The following is a 26,154-nucleotide window of genomic DNA, read 5'->3' as shown; positions in this document are numbered from 1 at the left end:
GCTACACAGCAGTTCCCCAGACTGAACACTCTCAAGGGCTTCAGGAGTTCACAGGGGTGGTTAATTTCTACCACTGTTTCATCCCGGGGACATTGTTTACCCAGATCTTGGTGAAACAAAGGACTCTCGAGTGGATGAAGGAGGCCAAAGCAGCTTTTGCCCAAACCAAAGACACCATTGCCACTGGCACACCCATGACCCGACACCCACACAGCACTTCCAGTGGACACAACTGCCATTAGGGGTGTCCTCGGCAATCGGTTGAGAGACAGTGGCACCCGCTAAGCGTTTTTTTAGCTGGCACCTCTGACCTCCCGAACTGAAATACAGTGCCTTCGACTGGGAGCTCCTGGCCCTGTACCTCTCCATTAGGCACTTACGCTACTTTCTGGAGGGCAGGCCCTTCACGGACCATAAGCCACTTACACAGGCCCTCGCCATGGCAGAGGACCCTTGGTCGGAGTGCCAGCAGCAACACCTTTCCTGTGTCTTGGAGTTCACCACCGACATCTGACACCAGGCGGATCAAGAGAATGTCGTTGCCAATGCGCTCTCAAGGCCCACCATCCACAATTTATCCCCCCGGGCTGAACTACGCCCAATTAGTAAAGGCCCAGAAAGGGGATGAAGAGATGCAGGCCTTCTGAACTGCCATCACTGATCTGCGCCTCGAAGACCTGAAGCCACAACACACTACTGTTTGACGTCTCAACTGGCTCCCCACGTTAGGTAGTCCCCCCACAATGGAGGCAACAGGCATTCCAAATGGTCCACGACCTGGCCCACCCTTCCATCAAGGGATCATTGGGCATGGGGGTGGAACATTTTGTCTGGCATGGCTTAAAGAAACAAGTGGCCCAGATGGCGAGGAATTGTATGCACTGCCAAACCTCTGAAGTTGAGCACCATGGCAGAGCCCCTGTACAGCATTTCAACCCGCCAGCCAGGAGGTTCAACGATATCCACATCAATATAGTGGGCCCCCACTACCTCCTGACTGTGATCGACTGAATGACGAGGTGACCAGAAGCCATCCACATTAAACACTTCCGTCGAGTCCTGCACCAGAGCCCTACTCACTGAGTCGCCCGGTTCGGCATCCTGGCTCACATGACCAGTGATAGGGGCGCTCAATTCCCTTCCAACCTCTGGGCACAACTGGCAAACCTCCTGGGGATCAAACTCCACCATTCCACAGCTTATCTTCCCCAGGCTAATGAACTCATGGAGCGCTTACACCGGCACCTCAAGGCGGCTCTCATGGCGCGACTCAAAGGACCCAATTGGGCAGATGAACTGCCTGGGGTCCTGCTTGGCATCCGATTGGCCCCGAAGGAGGATCTCCAGGTTTCATCTGTGGAAATCATCTATGCTGTCGCTGCCGGGAGAGTTCTTCGGTCCAGGCAGTGTGAGAGTATTTTGAGGTGGAATTGCATACACACATTTTAAAACACAGAATTTTTGCAGGACTTTTGCAGAGGAGCTACAAAGTATCAACATATAGCTTGCTTAGGAGAGCATGTGATTTTGCAGGCAGAGACAGAACAGCTTTGCTCTCAGAGAGGGAGTGAAGGAGAAAGAGTCACAGAAATCAGTTCCAGAGGGAGAAGCTGGCAAATTTTGGAAGGCTATCTGTTCAAAGGAGAAGACTGGTGGTCTGAAAGGTGACCTGAAAGAAAGAGGATCATCTGGAGAACCCTGAAAGGGGCAAGTTTCGTCAGCAAGGGTGATTGGAAAGGAATCAGTTGCGGATGTCCTGGAAAAGGAACCTCTCTCCGAAAACTAGCAAGAACCCTCCTGAGAGGTAACCATCTGCCTGTAAAGCACCAAAGACTGGTGAACTTTGTTAATGCTAACTTCTGTGCACAGTACAAGAATTGCGTGCAACCAGTGAGATTGGACTGTGATCCAAAGAACTTTTCTAATCTTAAATATACATTACACACACCTGCACTTAGGATTAGAGGGGGGGGGGATTAAGTAGGTTAGGTAAGTTAAGTAAGTAGGTTAAGTAATAAGTTAAAGTTTAATTCTATTTTCTTGTTCAAATATAATTAAACTATTTTTGTTTAAATAACCGTGTTGTGGTGCGTATCTATTACAGTTGGTTTTTGGGGTCCTCTGGACTCTGTAACAACGGAATCAGGAGGTGAGAACCCAACCTTTCTCGCAGACCTCCACAACTGACTCACATTGCTGGCACCCCCACCACAGAAAACGTTCCCAAAGAGCTGGCCTCATCGGATTTCATTTTTGTCCGCATGTCCTGCATTTTACCCCCCTGCAGTGCCCATATGAGGGCCCATTCAAGGTCCTTCACTGTTTGGGAAAGACTTTTACCCTGGACTTTGGGGGCAGTAAGGAGTTATTTACTGTTGATAGACTGAAACTGGCGCATTTGGACTTGAACCACGAGGACAGCCCAACCTAAACAAAGTGGTTGGCCACCCAAGTGGTGAGATGTGTAAGCCAGTTGTAGTTGTGTGGTGGTGCACATCTCTTGTAGCGAACCGGCCCCACTTGTATTGCTGCACTGGTGGATCAGCTGCAGGAAGATGGCGCCGTCGGGGCCTGCTGATTACCTTGTGGCTTAGGCCACAGCTCGCGCCCCTGGGCAACATGATGATGTCACCACCGCACAGGGCAGAACTCCCATTGACCTTAAAGGGGCGCCAGTGAAATTCAAACAAACAGTTCAACTGAAACCCCACCGAGTCCTGTGGTGTGTTTCTGCGTTTGTAGCTACTGCTACAAGAGCAAAAAAGAGAAAAAAATCATTGTTTGAATCAAACAAGTTGAGATTCAATACAATACAAACCTAGAAGGTGGAGAGACATATTATGAGGACATGACAGAAATATTATGAATTAGGCGAGAGAGCTCAAAGTATTAGCATGGAAATTAAAAACAGGGCAAGTTTCCAGGATAATAATTGCTACGAAGTAAAACACTGGTCAAGTTACTTATAAAATGCAGAAAATAAGTGATAATTTTAAGAAGTCTTATGCAAAACTATATCAATGAATTTTTGAAAGATGAAAATAAAATAAAGGAATATCTATGACAATTTAAATTACCTATGCTAGATGTTGATGAAAAAATAGAATTATCTAACTCTTTCTGAAACTGAAGTTCATGAGACTTTGATGTCATTGCAGAATAATAAAGCGCTGGGCGAAAATGGTTTCTCACCAGAATTTTAAAGAATTTAAGAAATTATTAGTACCTGCATTAATGGGTGTATTAGACCGAATGAAAGAGGTTCATGACCTGCCAGAATCTTTAAAATCAGCATTAATAAGTTATTCCAAAAAATGGAAAAGATTATTTATAATCTTCTTATAGACCCTATATCATTGTTGAATACAAACTATAAAATTGTATCAAAGTTGTTAGCTAATCGATTAGCTAAATTTTTACCAAAATTAATAAATATGGATCAAACTGATTTTTATTAAAAACAGATGAATGGCAGATAATATAGTCAAATTTTTGTTTAATAAATGTAACATAGAATAGAAGGAAACCAGCAGAAGCACTTAATGCAGAAAAAGCATTTGATAGATTGGTATGTGACTTTTTACTTAGAGTACTAAATACATTCGGGATTCCAAATGTTTTTTAAATTGGATAAAAGCATTATATAATCAGCCTAAAGTTAAAGTGGTTACAAGTAGACAAATATTAAAACCTTTTTTTTGTTAGAAAGGTCATCTAGACAAGGATGTCCACTGTCACCATTTTTATTTGCATTACCAATAGAACCGTTGGCAGAAATAATTAGAAGTGATAAAGAAATTAAAGGTCTCAAGATAGATAATAAAGAACATAAAAAGTTTGTTCACAGATAATGATATAGTATATTTAACAAGACCATAAATATTGTTGAATAAACTAAATGCAAGATTAGCAGAGTATGGATTAGTATCGGGTTAAAAAAAAATTAATGTTGATAAAAGTGCCTATGGTTGTTATGGATTATTCACAATGTAGAAGAATGATAAAGTTTAAATGCCAAATAGAACCAATTAAATACTTAGGAAGAAACACTGATAGAAATTTAAGTAATTTATTTAAGTTAAATTGTTCACCGCTATTAAAAGAGATAGAAGATTTGAAGAGTTTGAATACTGTTACGAGCCCAAAAGGACCCCAAAACCCAGCAGCAATAGACATACACCAAGTGGCTTTCAAAAGAAAAGTTATTTTTAATAGAATCAAACTTTAACTCTATACTTAACTAACCTAAATAACCCCCTTCTCATTCTAAGAGCATGTGTATGTAATGTGTGTGCAAATTCAAGAAAAGTTCTTTGGTTCACAGTTCAATCTCACTTCTCCTTCTTCCAAGTTCTCTGCTTGCAGGGAATCACCATACTGTGCACAGAATTTAACATGTATAAAGTTCAGCAAGCTTGGTGCTTGAAAGGTAAATGTTTACCACTCAGGAAGGTTCTTGTAGGTTTGCAGAGAGAGATATTTGTTTCCTCAACTGAGGTACCACCACTAGTCACCTCAGGGTCTCGCTGATGAAACTTGCCTCAACAGGATTTTCTAGATGGTAACCTCTTTCTTCAAGATACCAGAGTTCCATTCCTTCCTCTATTTCAAGAGAAACATCAGACAGATAGCACTTCCAGCTATCTACTGCTCTGGAACTTGCTTTCATCAGTTTCAAACAGTTTTTTGTCAGTGTCCCACACACTGACTGAGCTGTTAACTCTCTCTCTCTTTTCCAACTGCAACTCCAAAGAGAGCATGTGAGTCATGTCTTGCAAAACACCCACCTTCCTGAGCAAAACAACAGCAGTTCTTTCTTCTGCTCCCATCTGTTGTTAAATAAACAAAATCCAGGGCAGAAAGGGTACTGATAGACAGCATGACTCCAGCTTTATGCCTCAGTTCAATTAACACCTACTTGTGAAAGGTGCTTAAGATCCTGCAATGTGAATTCTTCAGTCTTCTGAATAAATCTGTTTTAAGATGTGTGAATGTATTGTGACCTACTCTAAATCTTATAAATTCTCCCCAAATATTAACATTGTTACAATACAAGAATTTCATTGGAAAGGTAAAACATCACGAATTGGTCTCAAAAAATTAACATGGAAATTTGATCAGGGAGGACTAAGATTACCGAATTTTAAAAATGATCATAAAGCAGCCCAATTAAGATTCTTGTTATCCTGTTATCACATTGGTGAGAAAACAGCTTGGGTTCAGATTGAAATGAATAAAATTGGGGAAACTATCTCAGAGCAAATTTTGTATAAATGGAATAGTGAATTATAACCATATAACCATTTACGGAGCGGAAACAGGCCATGTTGGCCTTTCGAGTCCACTCCGAATTGATTAAAGGGAAAGTGGGAATACCAATTTCAAAGCATTTATTGAAAATATGGAATGGGATCCATGAGGAGAATGGAATGAAAAATGATCAATTACCTAAAATGTTAAAACAAATTAACTTATTGCTTTCACTTTGAATAATTCTTTATTTGATTGGTATATTAAAGGTATACAGAGAATAAAAGACCCTTTTATAGGATTTTTTTGAATTTTGAACAATTAAAAGATAAATATAGCATACAAAATAATACAATTTTTGCACATTATCAAGTAAAATCATATTTATAAAAGAAATCGGGAGCAAATTTGAGACTTCCAGAACAAAGTCAATTTGAATATATAACATACTCTATTATTAAGAATTGTATTACCTATTATGTATATAAATTACAAGAAGAAAAAAAAGAATTTATATAAATCAAAACTATAATGGGAAAAAGATTTAAATATACAAATTCAAGAGGAAATATGATCTAGATTGTGTGTCGAGAGAGTTACAAGTACAGTTAATGTTAGATTCTTTCTTTGGCTTGGCTTCGCGGACGAAGATTTATGGAGGGGGTAAAAAGTCCACGTCAGCTGCAGGCTAGTTTGTGGCTGACAAGTCCGATGCGGGACAGGCAGACACGATTGCAGCGGTTGCAGGGGAAAATGTTAGATACCAAATGGTTCAATATAATTTTCTTAATTAATTATATTATACTCCACATAAATTAAATGAACTTAATTCTAATTATTTGGATAAATGTTTCTGGAGTAATAAGGAAATAGGGACTTTTTTTTATATTCGGTATGTAAATGTGGAAGAATTCTGGAAGGATTTGACTATTATTAAGACAAATTATGAAGATAAAGATACAAAAATATCTGACAATAAATTTACTTGGAAATATATATGAAGCAGATAAGAAATTGAAATTGGATAAATATCAAGAAAATTTTTGAGTAAAGAATTGTGTAGCAATAACGTGGAAGGCGGAGAATCGTAAAAATATTGAAATGCAATATTGTATGTATACCTTTAGAAAATCTTACTTACAGCCTAAGAAATCAAATTGAGTTTTTATAAAATTTGGAAGCTGTATATGAATTTCGTGAACAGAAGTCCATCCACATCCTCTACCTTACCCACTCCTATCAGTTAATAATTATGAAAAATAGTCAATAAATACAGTATATGCTCATAATATTAAATATATAAATTTAGATGCTCTTTCTAACTTTTTGCTTTCTTTTTCTTTTGGGGGTAGGCAGAAGGGGAGAAATAGAAAAAAAATTATTGTATCATTTTGTATTGTTTGTTGCAAGCCATTATTTCACTGAATAAATGTTCTGTATTGATGCTTACAAGTAAAACTGTCACAAAAAACCAAAGGACAGGAGACAAGGTGGCACTAAAATCAGCCAAGGCTTAACTCTCTTCTGTAATCCAGAAGACAAAGTGAGGGTATGCAAAGAAGATCCACAGACCACTGTGCGACACTGGTGACACGAGGCACGTGTGGCAAGGGATCAAGAGCATAACAAATCACAACACAACCTTACGAGTTAAGGACTATGACGCTTCCCTTCTGGACAGACTGAACATCTTTGATGAAAACAAGCTGATGCCAAAGGATACTCTGTGTCCCCGATGAACGGGCCTCTTGCACAGCTGCAGCCAAGGTGATGAGAACCCTATTGAAGGTGAACCCACACAAGGGTATGGGACCAGACGACATAACTGATCAGGTACTGAAGGATTGTGCAGACCAACTGATGGATATCCTTATTGAAATCTTCTACACATTACTGCAGCAGTGCATCATCCCCACAGGGTTCAAGGCATTATCCTGGTATCAAACAGGACGATAGTAACAGGCCGTGACACTGACCTCCACCATTATGAAATACTTAACTGTCTGGTGATGGAACACATCAAATCACACTGGGCCCATTTCATTTCACCTATAGAAAAAAACATTCTAGACGATGCTTATCCCTCCACTCCATCTTGACCCACCTGGAGAATGATACCTCATACACCAGGCTGCTGTTCATTTACTTCAGCTCAGTGTTTAATATAATCATTCCCCAGAGGTTGATGGAGAAGCTGCCCTCATTAGGACTCAATACCCTCTCTGTATCTTGAGTCTGAACTTCTTAACAGAACGGCCAGTCTGTCCAGATCAGCAGCAAGAACATTGAGAACCGTGAACCTCAGGGCTGTGTGCTCCACCCATTCCTGTTCACACTACTTATCCACAACTGCATTGTCAGATCCAGCTTCTACAGTTTCATTAAAGTTTGCAGATGACGCTAGAGTAACTGGCCTCATTCACGATGACAACTAATCGAGCTACAGAGAAGAGGTAGAAAATCTCATGATATGGTGGGAGAAAAACAACATGAAGTCTCAATGTAGATAAGACGAAGATGATCCTGCAATTAAGGGGGATCAGGAACAACTACCCTTGACTACACATTAATTACTCAGTAGTGGGGAGAGTGCACCAAGTTCCTTGGAGTCCACTTAACAAGTGACCTATCCTGGACCCACAACACCTCATTTGTCGGGAAGAGGCAACACAAACTGCACTTCCTGTGAAGAACAAGATGGTCAAGGCTACCGCCACCACCCTGTCAACATTTTACAGGAGCTCTATTGAGAACACCCTGGTCAGCTGCATCACAGTGTGGTACAGTAGCAGTAGAGAATTGGACTGGAGGAGAACCCATAGCACTGTAAGAGCAGACAGGATCATTCCTTCCCCCCACCCCACCAAAGAGGACCTGCAAAATCATTGAAGAACCCTTCCCACCCCACACACAGCATCTTTCTGTTGGGAAAGAGACACAGGAGTATCAGAGCCAGAACCATCAAACTGAGAAATGGTTTCTTCCCACAGGCAGGGGCACTGCTGCAGGACTGAATGCTCATACAAACCCTCCAAGACTCCACTATTTATTAAACTGTATTTATTTTGCACATGTATCATTCGTCTGTTTGAATATTATGTCTGGAGAGGACTGGAGAATCCTGTTTCACCAGGTTGTACCTGTAAGTTTGGAAATTGAACTTGAAACTCTCATTACTTGTTAGAATTTTGTCCACCATTTGCAATACTCCTGTGGACTGTGGATTATGCATCTCCTGCCTCAATCACATTGGAACTCAAAATTCTTGAGACGCAACAGAACTGATGCAGGATATTTTTTAATCACAAAGTGAAAGACACTGCTTCAAGTGTCCCAGCTACCGTATTTTCACTCATATAATGCAAACACACACATATAACACGCAGAAAGTCATAAATTGTGTAAAAATAAATTTTTGCATATCATGCACACACAAATACTGCATGGGTGTAGTATTCTAAATTCCAACTGAGAAAAGCAATTTGCATTTAAATAGGCCAGTTAATCTCCTGCTCTTAACACCCAATCAACCTCCCACAGGTGTCAATCACTTATAGTGATACCCTGCTGCAACATATTAACAAGCTTGGAGAGGAATCAATTAAATAGATCAATTCTTCATAGTGTCTCATCAATCAGAGGCACTTGATATGTTAATCTCCTCCCTCAAGGACAGGTCTGAACCATTAACATCTAGAAGGTTAGTGCCTTGGCCAGAATGTTGTGTATATAGCAATGCCATGCCATTCAGTTCAGAGATATTCCCAAGATCAAAATTTCCCACACCCACTGTAAATTGCTGGCTTGCCTTTCCTACGACTGCTAAAATTGTGCACTTCCTTTCAACGGCGCCATTATATTCCCAGGACCACTATAAATTGACTATTCAACTTTCCCACACCTGTCATTAATTATGCAAGTTCTTTCAACATGTAAATATTCTCATATAGCACGCACACCCCTGGTTTGTAAAATATACATATAACACACACGTTATATGGGTTTAAAAAAGGTACATGAAGCTTATTGTCTGGGCTTGAAGATTAACAAGGAACTCACTTACACTTGTTACTGACAGAGTTGTTAAGTGGATTGCTTGCCAACATACTTACCCCAGAAAGGGAAAAAGAAAGTTTCTTTGAATGTCCTTGACTTTTTTTCCTCTCTCAAAAGGAAGAGTATCTCCAAGTGCAGTTTCATATCAGTGCATGTAGACCAGACAAAATAGCTGCTTTGGGAATACAAATCATTCAATGTCAGGTTTCTTCCTCACAAGAAAAATTAGTTCACACAAATACAGGTTGTTGCATTGTACAAGGCAACTATTTATTCACACAAGCCCCAGAGTTTACATTACTTATGGAAACAGGCTAAAATACAAAGATTACTTGCGTGATGTGAATTTTTCTGGAAGTTTAATTTTTTTTATGGAGTAAATTTTTCCGAATGTCCAGTTTAAAAAAGGTAGTTTGCATCAACACAATAAAGGAAACATAGTCCAGTATTCCAATAATTCATTTACTTTCAAGCCAATATATTTCACGGCTAAGAATGATAGGCAACTGCTATTGTTAAATAAAACTAACTTATAAAGGAACACATTTTTATATTATTTTGAAAAACAATTTAGTAATCAACACCACTTACAAAGCTTCAAAAAAAAATGTGGCAGCAGGGAGAAAAATATTTCTAGTTTATGCCAACAGAAACCAAAATCATCTGTATTGTATGATTTTTCACAGAATCCCTAATTACATGTTGAGACTTGTGACCCAAAAAATGAACTGGTTTCCAAATCATAAAATGGGATGCCTAAACCAGCCTGAAATAAGTAGCTGACTTGTTGTATTGCAATACTTTGGTCAGGGCAAACATTGTTATACAGCAGAAACTCTTCTTTACCTAATATAGAATAGAAACTCCACAGCTTTTTGAGGGCTGCAAATACTGTCTTTGCTTTTTTAAATTTTAAATAAAAAGAGTGCAACAAACAAGACTTAGAATTTTTGAAGGGATCCTGTAGTATCATATGACTTTAGTGTATTTGACAAGAGTATCAACTAGCGCTTGAGAGACTTTATCAACTTTAATAGAAATTTGGCATGTCTCTGAAGGGCGTGCTTCGAGAATAATGGACAAACTAAATTAAGGCTCTACTTTGCTTACCATTCAACATTTTAAATAAATAATTTGAGAAACCAGCTTGGTCAAGAAAGGCACAATAAATACACGCAATTACACACAAAATCCCTTATTCATTTCATCAATTTCTCCAAAAATAACCCTGCATCATACAAATTCAAATCGCAACCAGATTGGACCCATTATTCGTTCAGGTAACAGAAACTTCCTCATGTTTGCTGTAGTTCTCCATGTTATATTTCAGAGATTTTTTTAAAAATTAAAGTTACAAGAATCATTCAGCATCTTTCCATGTGGAAGGACGGGTGGGAGAAGGGAACAGAGGGAGATTAAAAATAGCATCTAGATTCTTCACTTCACCTTCATACGTGGTGGTGGTGAATGTTTCTTTAAAAATACTTTTTCACCAAATCAAGTCATGGCTGAAATACCAGTTGTCTCTATCCCTTAAAAATTTGATATCGGAGACAATCAGGGCATCCCTGTACCCATCCCCTTCATAACTTGGGACGACCCCTTCCAACTAACCCAATCTGAGATAAGTATTTCTATGCTTTAAATAAATAGTAATAATTTCTGTGATTCATTATTCTGTGGATGATTGATAAGAACAAAACCAAGCTTTTTGTTTCAATAACAAATTTGCTGTTTCCACTGTGATTTGGTTCAGGTTAACTACATACATTACCTCTAAAACAGCAGTCCGTATATCCATCACTTAATTCTCATTTGAAATTCCACACACTGCAACATCAATAGTTTTGACAAGTTTAAAATAAACAAATCCATGAAACACCCACAAAAATAAACACAATGGGTGAGTGTTCAGAGTGAAACAAGGAAAATTCAGATGGCATTTTTACTAAGGAAACCTACTGCAAAAATCAGTCTTTCATTTACATCTCCATTATTGGGACCACCAACTTTATCAATGTCATTTAATTGGACAAGTAGCCAGTTATTCTCCGACAAGAATATTAAATTTTTAAATTTTAAAATAAATGGTAACAAGCCATTTAGGCCCACGAGTTCGTGCTGCCAAAATTACACCCTATTAACTTACACCACCAGTATATTTTGAACAGTGGGAGAAAAACAGAGCCCATGGAGAAAACCCAGGTAGACACAGGATGGCGCTGTAAAAGTGTTGAGCTAACCGCTATGCCAACCGTGCCGTTTTTTTTTACTTGAGTGAGTTAGCTGAAGATGGAAGGGGTATAGAAAAAAAAATACAAGAAAATAAAATGTTGGCAGTATGTGACCAGCTTGCAATGGACGGAATCAGCAGAAAATGATTCTAAACATTTTCAATATTTCTCCTGAATTTCCAAGTGGCAGAAAATGATAAAAACAAGCTGTGATGGTAATTACATTTTTCAGCTGTAAAAATGTCACAGAGTTCAGGGATATACAACTTAAATCTTGCTAAGATGTCTGATAGTGATACAGTCCTGAGATTTTGTAAGGACTAGTACATTTAAGTGGAAGGTATCTATCAATGGAATAAACGCGATAAATCAAATCTGATCCTGTTACAAAGTTGCTCCCATTTTTATTATTATGTAAATTACTTTGGTTGTGGCAAGAAAGTCCACCACAATGCTGTTCATTAAAATCTAACAATTTGAAAAGCCTTGTGTAAGAAGGGTAAAGGATTAGGAGAATAAAAAAAATCCCACATGATGTGGAAATGCATAATGCAAAGTACCGAGGACTCAGGCTGGAAATGTGATTCGCGTTTTATCAGTGAGGCAGTGAAAGACACCATTTCATTGTCATCGTTTGCAAGGATCCTGAAGCAAAGAACAGAGTTCATCTTCTGTCCAAGCAGGATGTGTATGGCTCTGCAAATTATATTGCGTGCGCACTGAAAGAGTCAGATTTGTTTTTGACATCAATCAAAGTTCAAACACTCAGAACACTCAATTGCCAAGCTCAGTATCCTGATTAAAGATTGTATCTGTATTGTGAGGAGGGATATGGATTCTAGCCCAACAATAAAATAAGTTTCAATGCATATTTAGGCTTTGAGACACTCGATGTTAGTGTAGCTCTCTACATCAGCTCGTCACAAAATGATCATCAGTTAGATGCATGATCATTCATCCAGTCTTGAACTCAGCTATTCTCCACATACCACTGTCAGTTAAATCAAGAGTAACTGCTCAAAAATTCTCAAGCCATGGATTTTGAGTATTAGTCAAAGGCAATAAAGTCCTGTAGAGTTGCATAATTTTAGAAACAAAAGTTATTTCAGTACAGCTTCATTCACTCATGTCCACGATGAGAAATGACATGTTCAGTTTTTGGGGTTTATTTCTGATACTGAACACATGTAGGTGAGCAAAAAGAGATTAAGAAATTGTTAAGTGACACAACTCAGCCTTTGGACTCAAATTCAAAGTAAAATGAACAAAATGCTGGATTTAGATAGGTTTGATTTAGTTACATTGCAGATTCTTGGTATTAGATACAAATCAAGCACTGATTTGCACCAATGGAGACATTGAGTGACCACCCAGGCGGCCTTTTCGTAACTTGTCACAGGCCATGATGAAGAAATAAAGTTCCCAAATTTGAAGGGAAGGAAAAGAATAAAACAGTATGATTTTATGCATATTCACTGCATATTAGCTTCTTCCTCTTATCTAGCTTTTTACCCATATGAACCACCTAGTAGGCTGCAATTCCATATGAACTGATTGTCCTCTAATAACTACAAGTCATTCTGATGGATATTTAAAGCGGGGAGTTAGGATGGAGCAACATCTCAATTAACAGATCTTATCCCAATCCAATATCCATGTAAATGTGAAATACAGCTTTTCCCAAGACAAAAGTATCAAAGCAAACAAAAAAAAACTTGCCTCTTGCCAAATTTAACAGAGAATAGCAAGAGAACAAGAGGTTCATCAAAGTTTAGGTCCTCCAGCTCCACTCTAATTACTCACTCAAATAAACAGACACCACTTAATCAATAATACTCTTTAAAATATCATAACTTAGTAATTGATCTAATCCTTAAAAGATTTTATATGCTACTGTAAATGCTATTGGAAACACTTTTTAATGGGTGACTGGAAAATAAAACAGACTTTCATATTTCTTTAAAACACTCAGAAACTGTGCATGTTCAAAGGTGCAAAGGGAAATTCATTTGGAAATCAAAGTGCATTTTTCTGTATTCATTGATAACGGTAACATGGCCCCTGAATTCAACGTGCCATTGCATTATTCCATACAATCCTCATTCATTTCCCATTCACCCAGTGTTGGGTTTGCAATTTAATAGGGTTTTCTGTAATGATTAACTCAATTTCAAACATGTTTTGCAAAGTTTCAAATCAGCAAGTGTGTGTGTGTGTGTGTGTGTGCGCGAGAGAGGGGGAGAGAGGGAGAGAGAGAGAGAGAGAGGGAAGGGGAAGGGGGAGGGAGAGAGAGAGCACACGTGTGTGAGAGTGTTTGTGTGAAACTTCACATAAAATTCATGATTTCTACTAAAAGTGAGCAGCAGGAATTGTTGGAGTTTATGACTCCACTGTTTTTACCCCAGGCAGTTGGAACAACTTAATTCATACCATTAATTAAGGCAGTAGATGAGCAATTGCTTGGTTTGTCCATGATCTATGCATGCTTGAAGCAAGTTTTCAGTACGTTTGTTTTGAAGATGCCTGCTTACCAAGGGAAGTTTAATTTTATCCAGAAATCTTCGACAGTTGCAACATTTTATTTTTGTTTCCCATGTCCCTTTCCCCCTATCGAAACATTGCAAGAAATCCCCTTCCCCTAGTTATAAAAATAAAATGATAGGTAGAAAGTCATCACAAGGGCTATTCCAATACTCATATAACTTGTTCACCTTGACTCAGGATAAGTCTGATGTGCAGGGAACAGGACAAAGTGAATAACAACCCTTGTCACCATTGCTCATTTAGGACTAGCACATGAATTAAATTATTTTTTTTAAATAAAGACATACAACACAGTGACAGACTGTTCTGGCCCATGAGGCCATGCCACCCAATTACATTATTTTACCTACAAACCCCAAATGTTTTGGAGGATGGGATGAAACCAGAGCACCTGGAGGAAACCTACGCAGACAGCGATTGATTTGAACCCAGGTCGCCAGCGCTGTAATGATGTTATGCTAGTCTCTGTGCTACCCCAAACTGCAACCAAATTATACTCGTAGCTTATGAATTTCAACACAATTTACCACAACTTCCATATTTTCCATAATCCTTGCTCATGAAGCAGTACAATTCATGGCCAGAACCAACTGTTCTTTACAAAGTAGAACATCTAAGGCACGCTGAACAATAATAGTTAATTTTGAGAGGAGCTACATGTGGCATTGATTTGAACTTTTACAAAGAACAGACAATGGCCAATAGGATACTCCAACTACTACTTCCCTGTTAACATCCCTACATACCCTTCACCCTGCCCTGTCCCAACACATCCTTGCTTGCATTACTTAGGGCCAATGAGAAAATAAAATGTTTTGTTTCTAATAAATAAGAGAAAAATGGCACTGTATGAATTTAACAGAGGAAGGAAAACACACAAGTTCTTTTTCCATAGCTCTAAGTGTGCGAACTAAATTAACAGTTGGAGACAAAACATTTATGTAACCCTCCGTCCCGAAGACCTTGTCCATTCAGTGTTGCATTCAAATGTTTTCCAGGAATTACCATGTTCTGGGCACTGCAACACTATAGCTGCTAAATGTTTTTCTAAATTCATGCAGTTAATGCACAATATGTGCACTACTGTTAACAAGAAGGAACAGCTACTGCCGTTTCCTAGCCTTTATACATGTCCAAAGGGGACTTTTCATCCTCTTATCCTTTTGAGTTACTTCAACAAAGAAATGTTCAATACCATGCATTCATCATTCTGAATTTCAGAGGCATCGAGAGAAAAAAAAATTGCACTTTTGCTCAAAGTGAACATTGTCAGTTCATTTTTGTCATAATTAATTCCCAACCTACATTATTAAAGTTTCTGCTGCACAGAAACACCTTTGAATTTGCTTTTGCTTTTTTTTTAAAAAACAGACAATGGTGATTTGGGTGCTGAGGTTGTACAGATACACGTCAGAATCATCTTCAGCTGCCTGTTATAGCAATTTAGTTTCCAGACGCAACCAGTGTAAACCTTGTCTGACGTAGTGTACAAGTTCAATCACGCTGCTGGTCAAGGATAAAAGGCCAACCGCTGAATCGAGCTCCATGAAGAATTCTAAGAGACACACAAAAAATAAAAAGTTTGACTTTTTCCCAATAAGCACGTTAATTTGACCAGAATGGAATACAACGAGATTCACACTTTACTTGATACAGCTTTATTCAAAAACTAAAAGAAGTATTTTTTAAAATTCTGCTTCAAACCCCGCAAATGGAAAGAGAATTGGTCACTCAGGAGCAAATATCAGAAAACAGAAATAATCTTTAAGTAAATGAATGAATAGAAACAGTGTTGAACTTGTAGGTTCTTTCATTCAATTACATTTTTAATACTGAGATCTTTAAAAATGCAGAAATGAGGCAGAACCAATGCACAAGCACTACTTACACTGGAGTGGCAGTGCCTGCCTGAGCAGCATGGAATTCTGCATCTGCATTCACTTCACTATGTGCAAGTTCTGTCCTCATGTGAACGAGGATGGCACAGGTCACGTGGAGGTTAGTGCAACGCCATTACAGTGCCAGCGACCTTGGTTCAAATCTTGTGCTGTCTGTAAGGAGTTTATACATTCTCCCCATGTTTGTGTCGGCTTCCTCCCACTTTTCAAAAACACATAGGGGTTGTAGGTTAATTGGGGTATTTTGGCAGCATTTAAATTTTAAAATTTATAACTGACGATGATCTCATTGTTCCAACATTTGATTTTCCTGGTCTCACTTTTTAAAAATAGAAAGATAATTATCTTTTATATCTGTATTTCAATTCCAACTTTACGATTGTAACTTTTAAAGAAAAACCATTAAATTCAGAAAACAAAAGATTTAATTTTTAAATTTAGACATACAGCACTGTAACAGACCCTTTCAGCCCATGAGACCATAGTGCCCAATTACACCCGATAACCTACACTCCCGGCATGGTATGAAGGGTGGGAGGGAACCGGAGACCACGGGGAAAACTCACGCAGACAAGGGGAGAACATACAAACTCCTTACAGATAGCGTGGGATTTGAACACTGTTCCCCATCACTGCCACTGTAACAGCGTTGCTCAAACTGCTACGTTAACCATGCCACCATTTTATTTTGCAAGTCACATGGAAATCCTTTTCCCTCTAGTTTTGACTTACCCCTGTTTTTTCTCGCTAGCGCATCTGCTTGTTCCCATAAGTCGTGACCATGGAGGAAAATGGAGGTGATGTTGACATAAGTGGAGGCCAGCTGATGAATCATATGTGGAATGGCAACACTTCCACCATTACTGGTAGATCCTGGCTGGGAGCCTCCAGAGCTGGCAGGGGATGGCGCCTGAGATACTGGAGAAGGTGTGCCAGTGCCTCTGAACACAAAGAAATTAAATTAAGGCTGATCTTAAAATTGTGCAACTCATAAACACAAGATTTTTTGTTTAACAAGATTTATATTATCCTCTCTCATACCATCCATGCCTTTCTTAAGATGTCAGACAAAAAGACTACAGCACAACAAAGTCACAATATAAAGGAAAAAAAGTACATACAGAATAATGGTCACTAAACAATAACATATCACTGAAGTCTCTGTCACAATTGATTCCACACTACTCAACTACTATGAACAGAACAGTTAACAGAATTGGCAAACACATTTTGTTCCGGTGCATAATGGCAACTTGCACATTCCAAATATTTAGTGTAAGCTTAATCTAGGGTGATGGATTATAGCAATGTTGATGTAATGAGCAAAATTAATTGATGAACCCAGAACTAATTGAAAGGAAATATTAGGATATATAACAACAACTGGCATATATATTTTAGGAGATGAAAATTTTTAGTACTAGTCTAAGGGAATAAAGATTAGAGCTGCATGCACTAATTACCTGGCAACACGGGGAGATGGAGCTTGAGCTGTCCTGGAAGAACTCTAAAACAGAAGAGAAATGCTCAATTTTCTGTGAAAGATTAGGGATCTGCAATAATACACAATATCCCGGTCCTCATTTCTTTCTTCCACTTCTGAAGATCTACTGTTTCTCAAAAGACAACTAAATTCCAACTGTGTGCCCAACTACCTATTCCTCGACGTAAGGGCTTGGAGGCATCTTACGGCAAAGCACAGTCTTGCCCTCAAACCACACAAAATGAACACTTTCAAAAAAAAAATCAACTAAGGAAGAAATTCTCTCTCTCTCTCTCATCACCAACCTAACATATAACCTAGTACAATGGTTCAGGTAATCGCCATCACCATCTATATAGTTCAGTAGTAATTAGATTAAAAGCAATTATAAGCTAACAAAGCACTTAGCCGATACAGGTACAGTACCCCTTATCTGAATACTTGAAATGATCCAAAATCTGAAACTTTTTTCATCTGTGTTCCCATAAGAGTTCAGAATCCCGATCAGAGAACGGGAAGCAAATAGTGCTTTATTGAGTATAGATTTTTGTCTACTTCAGTTAATTTGTGCATATGTAAATAATTGTCTTGTAAAAAAAGCAATATCGACTTGTATTTTTTTCAATATAAGCCAAAACTTTATTCCTCTTAATTTTATTATTAAGCCAATTTATATTAAAACTTACAAAATGTAATATGTTATTGACCATCATTTCTTAAGTTCAAAAATTAAAGAACTCTCGCCACTCATCCTGTTGGACCCCTGCTCCATACGAACTTTGAATTACATTTTACATCTCCAAGCAAGAAAAAATAGAAGAAAGAAAAAACCTTAAAAACAAAAAAAGTACAGATTAAAAAATACCAGTACAACTTCCATCTATTGTACGGGAGTGGCCTTCACAACAAAATGGCAAGTGGCTACGGAAGAAGACAAAAAGTCCGCCTACTCGGGACAGAATATACATTAATTAAACAGTTCATTTATAAGTATAAAGAGCTTCTTCAAGATCTTTATTCACTTGATCATCATCAATCTCAACCAATTCTTGAGGCTTTGACATCTGATCTGCAACTTGCTTCTTTCTCAGGTCCATCTGCCAAAACTTGCTGAGTAACTTGACTGAGCATCATTCGTTGATCTTTTTTAATATTTGGAAGAGAATTTGCAAATTCCAAAGCTTCATGCTCATCAATTAAAAACTGTGATTGATTTTCTCCAGAAAACACTTTAACTGTGGCTGGATATCGAAAAGAGAATTTATATCCCTTTTTCCAAAGCACTGATTTTACAGGATTAAACCCCTTTTTCTTTTCACAATTGACTAACTTAAATCTGCATAAAAAATACCTTATTTTTGCCCCTGTTAATGGACCTTGGTATTTTTGAGCATTTTGCACCGCCTCTCTTAATATAGTTTCTTTATCTGTCCTGGGAACAGCTTTTTTCTATTAGCCTTATGTGCTCTATCCAACACAAGTCCATTTGGAAAGCTCTCAGCAGCCAGAACTTCTGGAATCCACTTATGAAAAAATTGTACTGGGTTAGAGCCCTCAAAATCTTCAACCAGCCCGACAATCTTCACATTACTCCTGTGTCTATGATTTTCCAATACATCAATCTTTTGTAAAAGTTCTTTCCTTTGCACATCCCAAGGCATGACAGAATCTTCCATTTTATTAACTGTATCTTTCCATTGCTGTACTTCATAACAATAGTCTTGAATATCATCTTCAATTTTCTGGACTTGAATTTTAACTTATCAACAACTTCAGTATATTTTGCCACTTCTTTAATATTTTTCATTTCACCTTAATTTATTCAAATTGTGCTTTAACATCACTTCTGACATAAAAATTCCAAATCCATATGTTTGCACATTAACTGCATTTGGTTGATAATTATAGAAGTCTGTTCATGAGCTTCCATACCTTGAGTTCAGGCTTCAGGATATCTGTTGGGCTTCATCTTTTTCATATTTTGCTCCTGCTCCCTCCAATTCTTCATCAACTTTTTCTTCCTTCCCTTTGTCTTAATCTTCATCCTTTTGTCCCTCTGAATCACTGGCAGATGATCCTGATTCAACATCTTGTTGAATCAACGGCTCTATCTGACTAGCAACGCTAATGACCACAACCTTAACAATTCAGCTGTTCCCCATAGGGAAACAGGTTGCTCCATTGTGCGCAGGTGTGAACTTGAGTGCATGCACCGTTGCTCCTGTGACGTCTGCAGTTCGATCATCATCTTCTGTACTCCACCGTCATCTTCATCAGCTCCCCACAGAGATGGCGCTGGAGTCACATGAATCCTTGCCATTGCAGTACGAGATGCATGTATATTTAAGTCTGAGTGAATGAGTGCATTTTTAAAATTGTGTTGAAAACTCCAGAAAAAAATCCAAAATACTTCTGGTCCCATGCATTTTGGACATGGGGTACTCACCTGTACAACTAGAAAAGTACATATTGGGAAAACACTGGTGAGATGTGAAGATGACTGATAAATTCTGTCCTTCACACTTTGTGCTTACCTTGAAATGTTCAGTTAAGGTCCTTGAGTATTTCAATGCAGTATCCTTCTTTAATCTGAACATTGCCATTGAGAGAAGAGACTGGCAGCGGATACTGTTAATTACAAAGTTAAACAGGGTATTGTCACTTTTCTTGTTAAGTGTTTTGAGAAAAGTTTCTTTATTAAGTTTTATTATTGTGTACGGTGTTTACATACCATAAAACTACAAATATTTTTTCTATAGGAGTTTCTGATGAGTCATTGTAGTTTATTAGTTTCAGAATATACCTGTGAGCAAGTTATAAAATGATTTTATATTTGTGGTTAGAATGGAAATAAATGTAGATGAGAATAAAACTGACATTTTGCATATTATATTAAATTTGTTAATCGTTTAAAGAGATTAATTTGATTACTAAGTCCAAACATGAGGGCACCTACTTGATCAGATCCACAGTTTCAGAAAACATAGTGTAAGCAGACTTTGGTGGCTGTGCCTCACTTTCCATTGCTATTCCACTCTCAACAAAGGACAGAGCAGCATCCAAGTAGTTGAAAGCTTTCCCAATTTTGTCCAACTACATTGTGGGGAAAAATATTAGTATTACATTTCTTTTGAACTACCTACCATTACATTTTTTCTATTCATATGAACCAAAAATATACTTTCCTCTAAAGCAAAACCTTTTATGAAAATGTTAATTTTTTACATTTTACTTCAAGATTGCACTTGGGTAAACACAAGGTAATCAAGATGAAAAACTATGCTGTGTGAAACTAGGACATGAAGTACTTAATCATCAACAATAAGAACAAATCACAAGCCTTTTTTTAAAAAATGGGCCTTGATCTCAAGTTTGGAAAAGACAATAAGTTCTGAAGAAGGCACACCAAGTACACAAAGGGTTTCTAGAGTACGATAACTGCGGCAAATGAAGTACAGCTTGGAAGTTATTTTGACAAGAAAAGTAAATGTATAAACTAAATACTCAGTGATCACACAGGGCTGGGAGATGCAGAGGGATCCAGATGCCCAAGGGCACAATTTACAAAATGCTCACAGGATAGCTACAAAATCATCATTTTGAGGGGAATTAAATACAAATGCTAGAAGATATATTTATTTATTTATTTGTTGAGAGAGAGCGAGAGAGAGAGAGAGCTAGAGAGAGAGAGAGAGAGTGAGCGCATCATTTGGAAGTAATTCACGGAAAGGCAAGAAGGTGGACCAACAAGTAGTATTTAATTCTGAAAAATGTGAGATTGTGTAAAAAAAAACCCAGCATGTCAAATCCTCTACTTCCTTAGGAGTTTGCGGAGGTTTGGTGAAACACCAGAAAACCTGGCAAATTTCTACAGAGATGTAGTAGAAAGAATGCTAACCAGCTGCATCATGGTCTGATAATGGGGACACCAATACCCCTGAGCGTAAAAGATAGTGGACGCAGCCCAGGACTTCACAGGCAAAACCCTCCCCACCATTAAGAACAATATAGGGAACGCTGCCGTCAGAGAGTAGTAGCAATCAAAGATCCACATCACTCAGCACATGCTCGGTTCTCGCCTTTACCTCATCAGGAAAGAGGTAATAGGTGCCACCACCATGTTCAGGAGCCAGCTGCTCCCCCTCCACCACCAGACGCCTCAACAACCAACTCAATCAGGGATTTATTTAAAGACTCTTACTTTTGTACTTCATTGATTATTTTTATTCTTTCTGTATTGCACAGTTTGTTTACAGTTCTTTATTTTGTTTACATGTAAATGCTGCATACAGGTTTTTTTTGTACTACTAATAAGTGATAATTCTGCCTCGCCTGCTGGAAAAAGAATTTTAGGGTTGTATGTGATGTCATGTACGTACTCTCACAACAAATCTGAATCTACTACTCTTTGGAAGTCAAACCAGCGTACAGAGTAAATGGCAATGTGTTGGAGAATGTTATTGAACAGAGAGACCCGAGAGCATAAGTGTATAGTTCCATGAAAGAGGCGACTCACGTTGGCAGGATGGCAAAGAAGGTCCTTGACATGCTCTGGGCACCCAGCTCTCAGAAGAAGATCAATAAGTTGGAAGGAATGCAAAGGATATTCACCAGGATGTTGCCGGTTATAGGGAGAGGTTGGATAGGCTTGGGCTTTATTCTCTGGTGTACAGGAAGAGTCTGACGACTGACCTTATAGAAGTTTATGAAATCATGAGGGGTATAAAGTGAATACTTACAGTCTGTTTCTCAGGGCAAACAATTCGAAAACTAGAATGCAAAGGTTTAAGCTGAGGGAGGATTTTAAGAGGGACTCAAGGGGAAACTTTTTTATTTATTCAGAGAGTAGTCTGTATCAGGAACAAACAGCCAGAGGAAGCTATAGAAGTGGGTTCAATTACAATGGTCAAAAGACATTTTCTCAGAAGGGCTGAGAAGGACATGGACTGAGAAGGATATGAGACAAATTGCATCAGCCCAGAATGGTGACGTGTGGTCAGTATGGATGAGATGGGCCAAAGGAATTGTTTAATGCTGTACAACTCCATGACTCCAGAATGAACAGGTTATCCTATGTGCAAAGGGCCATCCAGGCTAGCCTTCATTGCCTGGAGTTTAGCAGTCTGAGAGATAATGAATTGAAAAGATCCCAAAGTATATATTTTATACAAGAGAGAAATTAATGGCACCTAAAACAAACAAAATTCCTTTTCAACCATTATAAGCCATCTGTTCTATTCGACAGCTGTGACTGGGCGGAACCAAACTTACTTTATAGCAATGTTTCCCTGGTAGGTTCCAATCCCATATTTCCACTACAAAGACAGTTTCTATCCCTAATACTGCTGCCCCTGCCCCTGCCATCCATTTACTGGTGAACCCCTCTTTATTGCTTGAGCCATCTTCAAACTCAGCACTGCCAAAGAATGCTCGTCTTCCTACAAAGAAGAGCCGGTGGATGCCATTTACTTGGATTTTCAGAAGGCATCTGACAAGGTGCTGCATAACAAGATAGGAGCCCATTTTATTACAGGAAAAGTACTGGCACGAATATAAAAATGAAATACAGTAAAGTGCTGGAGAAACTACTTTTCACATTGTACGCTCGTGATTTGGATAATGGAATTGATCGCTTTGTGGATCATATAGGCAGGTAAGGACAGGTAGAGTTGAGAAAGCAGAGTCTTCAGAGGAATTGGGCATAGGTTTGGAGAATGAGCAAAAATGTGGAAGATCAAATACAGCAGAGGGAAGCATTTTGTCATGCACTTTTGTTGAATGAATAAATGGTAAACTATTTTCTAAATAGGGAGAGAATTCAGAAAATGAAGTTCTAAGGTGATCTTGGAATCCTATACCAGGATCCCCTACTACTGATTTTAGCCTGCAAAAATCAGTAGTAGGGCTAAAATCAGTAGTAAGGAAGGTAAACGTAACGCTAGCATTCATTTTGCGATGACTAGAATGTAATGCTGAGGGTTTACAAGGCACTGGTTAGGCAACAATTAGGAATATTGTGAGCAGTTTTAATTTTTTTAAATTTTATTCACAGCACAGTAAAAGCTGATTCTGGTCATTCATACTCGTGCTACCCAATTGCACCCAAAGTAACCTACAACCCTGTATGTTTTGGAAGGTGGGAGGAAACTGGAGCACCCAGGGAAAACCTATACAGACATGGGGAGAACGTACAAACTCCTTACAGACAACGCCATATTGGAACCCAGGTCGTTGTAGTGGAATTAGTGCCACACTAATTCTGCTACCCTTATCCAAGGAGGGATGAGCTAACGTTAGAGAGGATCCAGAGGAAGTTTTCAAGAATAGTTCTATGGATGAAAGGGTTTATATGTGAGGAATGTTTGATAGCTCTGGGCTTTCAGCAGATGTTTTGAAGGATAATTGGTGGGAGGGGGAGGGGGGCGGGTCCTCATTAAAACACTGATATTGAAAGGACTCGATTTGGAGAGAATGTTTTCATTAGTGGAAGAGTCTAGGACCAGTGGTCACAGCCTCAGAATAAAAGAATGTCCCTTTAAAACAAACAAGGAAAACATTTTCAGCCAGAGGCTGGTAAATCCGTGAAATTTGTTACCACAGACAGCTGTGGTAACAAATTGAGTATATTTAAACTGGAGGTTGACAGGCTCTTGATGAGCAAGGATATGAAAGGTTTTGGGGAGAATGCAGGAGAATGGAGCTTACAACTAAAATTTACATCACAAGCTGCTCAAGTCTCCTACTGCAATTCTCTTCTAATGCAAGTAACATTCCAGTGAATTCATTTTCCACCACTGACACGCCCCTGAATTCGCCTATCTGTTGAAGCAGTGAACTTGAAACCGTGAATGGCATTTTCTATTTACATACTCTTTGCCCAATCCTAAGCTCGAGACACTTCTAAATTTGACAACTATACTAATTAATCAAGCAAAAAAGAATCAAATAAAGCTTAACACAGTAAAATTGATGATTTATTTTTTTAAATATATACTCGCATGTACAATTTCATGACAAACAACTTACCATAACATCAGCTTTGTGCTTTATTTTTTTGGCTTCCTGCAAGTGATGCTCCACTGAATATTGCCTCAAAAAAAGGTTAGAAGTTAGTATGAATACAACCATGTCAGGTTATAGATTACAGCATGGTTTTGGTGCTATGGCAAATAACTAATTTAAATAAAAGTAAATTACTTGTCATCAAATTTGAGTAGAAGCCTTGTTGGTTTGGAGTTTCCATTAGAGAGGGATTGTTCTGGAGTGATATTACTTGAAGTAACCTGGTAAGATACCTGGGGACAAGAAAGTTTGACAAATGTTAATTTTAATTCTTTCAAAGTATAAAGGAATAATTCAGTACATGCTGAATGGGTAGATACACAATATATTATGGTAGTAATCCACAAAAGTTGGAGATATCCTATTCAATTCCACATCTGTACTAAACTGAAAGGTCTCAATAGCACCAGCATTATCAATGGTCTTGATACATCTTGGCAAGGGAAGAAATCACTAACTACCATTCATATGCAACCCCAAGAACTGACAAAAGAAGACCAGCTGCTTTCCTCAAGTTTATGTTGGATATCTTTGGAGGAATATAGTAAGTCAAAGAGGTCGGAGAGGGAAGGGCACTGAGAAATAAAATGACAGATAAGTGGTCATGCTACATGCATTTGGTTTCTCCGACATAGAGAAAACCATGCTGCGAACACCAAATGCACTCGTTAGATCAGGAGAACTGCAAGTGAACCTTGAAATCACTTGGAAAAACTTCATGGATCCCTGGATGGTAAGAAGGGAAGAGGTTAAATGGCATATAGTGCCTCTCTCAGTTGTATGCCAAAGTGACAATGACAATGGATGTGGCAGGATAAATGGACAGGAAGTTCAGAATAAATAGTCCCTTTGGAATGCTGAAAAACAAGAGCAAGATTTATCTGGTTATGGAATCTCATGGATGGTGAGTTTGAATGATCAGTGAATACATTGGATGACAGATTGAAAGGTGGGGACAAGGAAAAATTTTTACCTGGGTGTAGAGGGGATGAGTGCAGAAGTGTGGGAGATGCTGTTAAGAGCTCGGTCAATTACAGTAGAGAATAAACCATAGCTAAGGAGAAAAGAGGGACTGTCATCAATGTCAATATGATAGAGACAGAGAAACCTGGAGAAGTGTATGTTTTCCTCAGGTGGAGTGACTTTTAATAGATATTGATAGCTAATCTATCTCAAGACAGAGATGTCTAGAAAGGGAAGGGTTGGTCTGGGCAGGATGATGGAAGCTGGTAGTAATGGTAGTGGAACATGAATTTCATACAAGTGTAGGAAGTCTTCTTTCTCAAAAAGTCTAAGGAAATTTGTCAAGTCTCCCTCGTGCCTCAATAACTTCAACAGGTGCACCATCAAAAGCATACTTGTTGGATGCGTGGTATGGGAGCTGCCCTACTTAAGATCAAAAGCTACATAAAGTAGTGAATGGAGCTCAGAACATACAACCATCCCTACTGTCCATTAACTCCATCTACATCTCCTGCTGACAAGAAAAGGCAACCAACTTACTGAAAGACCCATCACACACTGGACATACTCTCTTCTAACTCATCCCAGCAGGGAGAAGGCTTTTGGCACTGAAAACGTTCACTAACATGCTTGAAGACATTTTCTTTCCCAGAGCCACAAAGCT

General features: G+C 38.5%; 1 protein-coding gene across 5 annotated transcripts in view; it reads right to left on the bottom strand.

Moving 5' to 3' along the window:
• Positions 1 to 13,443: 13,443 nt before the first annotated feature.
• LOC138758104 (AF4/FMR2 family member 1-like) overlaps positions 13,444 to 26,154 on the bottom strand; it is a 192,669-nt gene continuing 179,958 nt past the window's right edge. For all 5 annotated transcript variants that reach the window (XM_069926545.1, XM_069926547.1, XM_069926544.1 and 2 more), the window contains 8 exons: positions 24,663 to 24,760; positions 24,492 to 24,555; positions 20,422 to 20,558; positions 20,197 to 20,268; positions 20,000 to 20,093; positions 17,446 to 17,489; positions 16,715 to 16,923; positions 13,444 to 15,639 (listed from right to left, as the gene is read on the bottom strand). In XM_069926545.1, the coding sequence (XP_069782646.1) occupies positions 15,518 to 15,639; positions 16,715 to 16,923; positions 17,446 to 17,489; positions 20,000 to 20,093; positions 20,197 to 20,268; positions 20,422 to 20,558; positions 24,492 to 24,555; positions 24,663 to 24,760 (840 nt within the window). In that variant the 3' untranslated portion in view covers positions 13,444 to 15,517. The remainder of the gene's footprint in view (positions 15,640 to 16,714; positions 16,924 to 17,445; positions 17,490 to 19,999; positions 20,094 to 20,196; positions 20,269 to 20,421; positions 20,559 to 24,491; positions 24,556 to 24,662; positions 24,761 to 26,154) is intronic.

Source organism: Narcine bancroftii, chromosome 3, assembly GCF_036971445.1.
Source record: "Narcine bancroftii isolate sNarBan1 chromosome 3, sNarBan1.hap1, whole genome shotgun sequence".
Lineage (NCBI taxonomy): Eukaryota > Metazoa > Chordata > Chondrichthyes > Torpediniformes > Narcinidae > Narcine > Narcine bancroftii.
This window is presented reverse-complemented; position numbering and strand designations above follow the sequence as displayed.